At 59.2% G+C, this 5,723-nt stretch overlaps 1 protein-coding gene across 1 annotated transcript in view; it reads right to left on the bottom strand.

The window, feature by feature from the left end:
• Positions 1-3,929: 3,929 nt before the first annotated feature.
• NTRK1 (neurotrophic receptor tyrosine kinase 1) overlaps positions 3,930-5,723 on the bottom strand; it is a 22,178-nt gene continuing 20,384 nt past the window's right edge. Inside the window, exon 17 of the mRNA XM_027774484.1 lies at positions 3,930-4,310. Coding sequence (XP_027630285.1) covers positions 4,125-4,310 — 186 coding nt within the window. The 3' untranslated portion in view covers positions 3,930-4,124. The remainder of the gene's footprint in view (positions 4,311-5,723) is intronic.

Raw genomic sequence — 5,723 nt, 5'->3', positions numbered from 1 at the left:
AACCCACCAGGTGCATGTGCGTGTGCCCCAAATCTTGACAGGAGGGAGAAGTGGAGGAGATGGGATTGGGACATGACCGTGCCCCCTAGGGAGGTGCTCTCTCCCCCCATCTCACCCCTGCTCCCTCTCTGGGTCTTTCTGGTGAGTGCACACACCCTCTGCCATTAAAAAAAATGTTTTTTGAGGCCACCAGGTGGCGTGATGGTTAAGACACTGGGCTCCACATGGCCAACTACACCATTCGAGTCCCAGACACAGAGGCTTGGAAAATACTCTGGGTGCATGTGTGTACATGCCCAAACTCCTGAGAGAAGAAGGGATTATAGCATGGTCATCCACCCTGGAAGGTGATTTCTCACTTTCCCTTGTCTGTCTATCTCTCTCCAGCAAGTGCATTCGCCCTATGGCAAAAATCTATTAAAAAAATAAACAAAAAAATCTTCTTTCTTTTTTAAAAAGAACAAGAGGGCCAGACAATGCTGTAGTGGTTGAGGCAGCTGGATCCCACATGGCCAACTGCATGGCTCAAGGCTCAGACCCGGTGGCTTGAAAAACACGTTGGGCACGTGTGTGCGTGTGCCCAAAATCCTGAGAGGGGGATGGAGGAGAAGGGATTGCGGCACGGCCATTTCCCCCATCCCCTGGGGGTGCTTTTTCGCTTTCTGTCTCTCTGTCTCTCTCTGTCTTTCTGGCGAGCACACGTGCCCTATAGCAAAAAGGAGAAGAGAGAAAAGAAAAGAAAGGAAAGAAATGCTGAGTAACTCCCCCTCGTCACGCGCAGGCGAGAGTGGCAGGAACAGGCTCCAGAGCCTAGAAGCTCAACGGCCAGGAGCTCAGGAGGCCTGCGACAAGTAGAAGGGGACCCGGGGCTGACGTCTCTCGTCAAGGGCTCAGGAAAAAGCACATTGCTGCCCGTTTTCCGCTGCTGTGGCCCTGGGGCTGCATTTCCCTCTGTGCTATGCCTGAGGGTCAAGGCTGCCCCTCGGCCCCACGTGGGGCTCCCCTGTCGTCATCTGCCTCTCTGCTCCCCCCCCAACCCCAAGCCCGCTGCTGCTCAGACTTTCCATCTTAGCACTGTAGTCTGTCAGCGCTGGGCTGGGGGTGGGGTGGCAGAGAGTGTGAGGGGGCTGATATCGGAGTGACAAAGCCACCTCACACCCCCTGAGGGTCCCCGGGGCACCTGGAGGGTTAGTGGGGCAGGAAACTGAAAGTCAGGGTCCCTGGGTCCCAGCTTCTCCAGGGCATGTCCTCCGTCCTTCCCTGGGCAGCCTGTTGGAGGTCTAGCTGGTGCCTAGAGAGCCCAGGGCCTGTGGCGTCTGGAATTCTCTCTAGGATCTGTCTACAGTGTGGGGGCCCATAGGGCACAAGAGGGGACATTCTCCGTCCAGGCTGCCCTGAAGTGCGGCCTGCCCCGTTCCTGGAAACCAGAACAGAAGCTCTGCTTTCCTGTCGGGAATCCAGCCCCTGAGGGAGCGGGCGGAAGGAGGCAGAGGCAGTTAGGGAGGCTGAGGGGGTCAGGGTGGCTTGGATCCCTGGGTTCTTTGGAGTCTGCACCCCAGTGCTGGGGCACCCTGGGGCTTCTGCGCTCATGCTTCTCCACAGAGTAGGTATGGAGGGGGCAGGGGCACTGGGGGGAGTGCGGCCACTTTGTCCTATGCTGGGAGCCCAAGTGCCCCCCACTCTTGCTGATCCCTTGTCTTCCCAACCAAGGCAGCCCTCTAAGAAGGAGGAGTGGAGGGAGGGACCTAGGCCAGCCTGGGGTCCCAGATGTCCCATCGCCGCAGCCTCAGGTTGCCGTCCTGGTCCCAGCCCCCGTGGGGTCCTCAGGGCACCATTCCATCGATCCCCCTGCACATCCATCTCAGCTGGTGCTCAGCCCCTGGGGTATGTGCGGGGGCAGCTAATGGACTTGGCACGCCAGGAGGTAATTAACAGGGAGGGGGCAGGGGCCACGGCGGGGTGGAGGGGGCACTGTTAATGACAATAGAATTCAACAGCTGTGAGAGACTGGGGAGGGGGTGTTGTGTGTGTATGTGCGCGCGTGCGTGTGCACGTGTGTGCCTGGGCCCTGTGGGTGGGCCGTGGCCTGCTCACGTGCACACCTGTGTGTCCACCATGAAGGGAAAGGAGCTGGGGGATCTTCAGGCCACAAAGCTGACAATGTGGGCACGAAGCCCCTCTGCACCCCCTGGGTCCAGACAGCCCGAAGGGATCAGAGTGCCGGCCTTTAGCTCCTGTTCCCGGATCGATGAAAGCTATCCAGTTCCCTGTCCCATGCTGTCCCGGAATTTTCCCTTCCCTGTCCAAACCTGGTTCCCAGAACCCTCACCTCACCTGCCCAGCTTTTCCAGCAAGCCCTCCAGCTGTGGTTTAAGAGCCCCTGATGCCCAGAGGCACTTGGCCTGGGAAACGCTCCCTGTGTCCGTCCATCTGTCCAGGCAGTCCCTGCTGCTGCCGACCCCACTCCTCTGCTTCCGTATTGCCCTGATCCTGCTCAATGTGTCTGCCTGTGGCGCCTCCAAGTCCGGAGGTGTCCCACCCTGCTAGTCCCTGAAGAGAGGCTCGGAGGAGAGGAGGTGAGGGGACGGGGCAGGGGTGGCCCAGGAAGCCCCTCAGGAGACCACGGGATTCTCCAGGACGTCCTGACTCCACGCGGTCCCACCCATCTGTCCACACACTCCTCTGTCCCTGTTCCTCCCTCCGCGCCCATCCATGTCTTCGTGTCTCTGTCTCTCCTCTCCACCTGCATGTGCCTCTGCAGTCTCTCTCCAAGTCGCTGTGTCTGAAGTCCTGTCATCTCTCGGCACTGTCTCTCTGCATCTGTCCCTGGGCTCACCTGTTGGATCTGACCCTCCAGTTCTCCCTCCCTCCCTGTGTTCCCCAGCCCCCCCCCACACTCCCCCTTCTTTAAGTGCAGCACCAGCCCCACCCATCCCAGGGCAGGAGAGGAGGTCTGTGAACTTGGCCCTTAGGGACCAGAACCCCCTCCATCAATCAGCCTGCAGCCTGGGTCAGACCTCCATTAGCTCTAACCAGCCTGGACAAGAGGCAGACGCACCACCGGGCTAGGCCTAGGGGTGATAAGGCCAGATTGAATCACCGGGACGGGGTGGGGGAGAGCTGGGCACCCAGGGACACGAGGCAGCCTTGCGACTAGCCTGGAGCCATGGGGAGCATGCGTTATTGCAGGCACTGTGCAGGTGATTGGAAGTGATGGGGCCGGGCGGCCACGCTGCTCCTCTCCAGCTCTAGAGTGGAGCATGAACCTTGGGACTGGGGAAGATGGAAACCAGCCCAGACCGCCTGATGATGGGGTTGCAGGGACCTGACCCGGCCTCAGTGCTGACAGAAGCCTCAGATCACCAGGAAAGGCCGGTGGTGTCCTAAGGAGCAGAGAGAAGGGCGACCCTGTACCACGCCCGCGGGCACAATGGGACAGGGAGATGCCCAGTCCTGACCTATAGGGGCTCATCCCAAAGCACTTCAAGCCAAAAAGAGTGACAGAGGAGAAGGATCCAGTCTTTAATCCTGCCACGTGTTCACGTACACATGCACACACACACACACACACAAAACCTCTCATCCTTTGCTCCACCTTGCACTGACTGTTCTGGGCTCACCAGTCCAGGGGGTCCTTCCCCCACAGCACTTCCCTCCTGTGCAGCAGGACCCCCTTCCTCCTGCTGTGGCCCCAGCCTCCTGAGCCCGGGAGCAGAGGTACAGTTAGTTGGAGCGTCTGGAGGGAGGCTGGACCCGAGGCTGCCTTTACACCAGGTAACAAGATGACCACAGCCACAGACGAGGTGACAGTGGCATGGAGTAGGGCTAAGCAGCTGAGGGGAACCAGGTGGGACTGCCCTCCCCCTACGTGAGTCCCAGTGCCCCCTGAACGGCGTCATCCAAGAATCGGCAAGAGACACAGCCAGGGGTAATAAATATAATTGCTGTGAGGGAACCTGGCCTGGAGAAGAGGGCCGGCCCTGTGCCCAGCCCCCATCGGCCCCTCCCACATGCTGAGGGCGGGTTAGATGCTTCGAGATCACCCTGGGGCTGCTGGGAGCTGGGGGGGTTGCTGAGGGCAAGCCTCAGTGTTCGGGCTGCCCACCCCGGGCTCTGGGCCAGCCCTAGCCCAGGACATCCAGGTAGACAGGGGGCGCCTGGGCCAGGGCCTGCAGCCGGGCGTGCACATCCTTGATGCTGTGGCGTTGCTGGGGCTCCCGCTGCCAGCAGCCCCGCATGATGGCGTAGACCTCCGGTGGGCAGGCACGCGGCCGCTCCAGCTCACGTCCCTGCGTGATGCACTCGATCGCCTGGGGCACCAAAGAGGCAGGGTGGGGACACATAAGCTGGCTGCAGCAGAGCCAGGCGCCTAGGGCAAGTCTGGGCTTCCTGGCTGCTAATCTGAACAGACACAGCGAACCCCAAGATTCCTCTCTGCTCTAACACTGAGAAGAGGGAAAAATTAAGATTTGACTGGGGGAGAACCAGTAGATGGCGCAATGGTTACGTTGCTGGACTCCCACAGGGCTGACAGTGCAGATGTGATGGCTTCAAACTCACGCCGGGCGCGTGTGCGTGTGTGCCCAAGATCCCAAGAGGAGAATGGAGGGGAAGGGATTGCAGAGGGGCCATCCTCCCGGGGGGGTGACTTATCACTTTCTGTCTCTCTGTCTCTCTCTCTCCAGTGAGCACACACGACCCCCACAAGAATTATATTAGATGAGTCCTTTATACCAAAAAAAAAAAAAAAAAAAAAAAAGATGTGACTGGGGGCAGGCACCAGGTGGTGTAGTGGTGAAGGGGCTGGTCTCCCACGTGGCTAACCATGGATGAAGTCCCAGGCCTGGTGGATTAAAAATCACACTGGGCACCTGAGTGTGGGTGCCCAAAATCCCAGGAGGAAAGTGGACGAGAAGGGATTGCAGAATGGCCATCCCTCCCCCCACCCCAGGGGGATTTCTCACTTTCCCTTTCACTGTCTTTCTCTCCAGCGAGCGCACATGCCCCATGGCAAAAACTTTTTTAAAAACTTGAGTCTGGGGAGCTTGGGCCGGGAGTAGGACTGCTTCCAGAGGCTGGAACCAAGCCCTAAAAAGACTTGTCAGGTGGGCTGCGGAAGGGAGGGACCACATTTGCCAAATCCAACAGCTGAAAGGAGGGAAAAGCTCTTCTGCCTTAGCTTCAACGGGAAAAAGAAAATATTGTAGAACCACAGTTCAAGGCCTGGACAATGACTGACTTGTGCTTAAAGTAGAGGGCAGCCCCCTCTCCGCTCTGTGGGGACCTAGCCCCTCCCAAAAGAAACTGCAGCCAGGAGGATGGAAGGACTGCTAGACTAGCTGACGGACCCTATGCTGACGTCGGGGTGGGGGGGCTGGCAGGGAGAAGGCCGTGGAGCCCTCTGCCCCGTTCTCTCTTCCCTCTCCCCATTAGGTTATGGCGGCACTAATTCCATTCCTACTCTCAGTGCTTGAGAAAATTAAAATCTATAACCCTCTCCCCCACCCCGCTAGCCCCCGGGGAGCAGACTGCATTAGGAGGAGAAATGGAAACTGACAGCCGTGAGCCAAGGCGGTGGCGGCGGTGGTGTGTGTGTGTGTGTGGGGGGGGAGCAAGCTGCTCTGGGAGGGGGAACACCTGGGGCCTGCTCTGGGGGCCACCGGAGGGGGCAGGCTGTCCTTCAGGCAGTCTAAACACTCGCCTGTCTGCTGCAGGGGCAGGTC

Source organism: Tupaia chinensis, unplaced genomic scaffold, assembly GCF_000334495.1.
Source record: "Tupaia chinensis unplaced genomic scaffold, TupChi_1.0 Scaffold000438_1, whole genome shotgun sequence".
NCBI lineage: Eukaryota > Metazoa > Chordata > Mammalia > Scandentia > Tupaiidae > Tupaia > Tupaia belangeri.
Note: the sequence above shows the minus strand (reverse complement) of the source record. Positions and strands in the feature narration are given on the sequence as shown.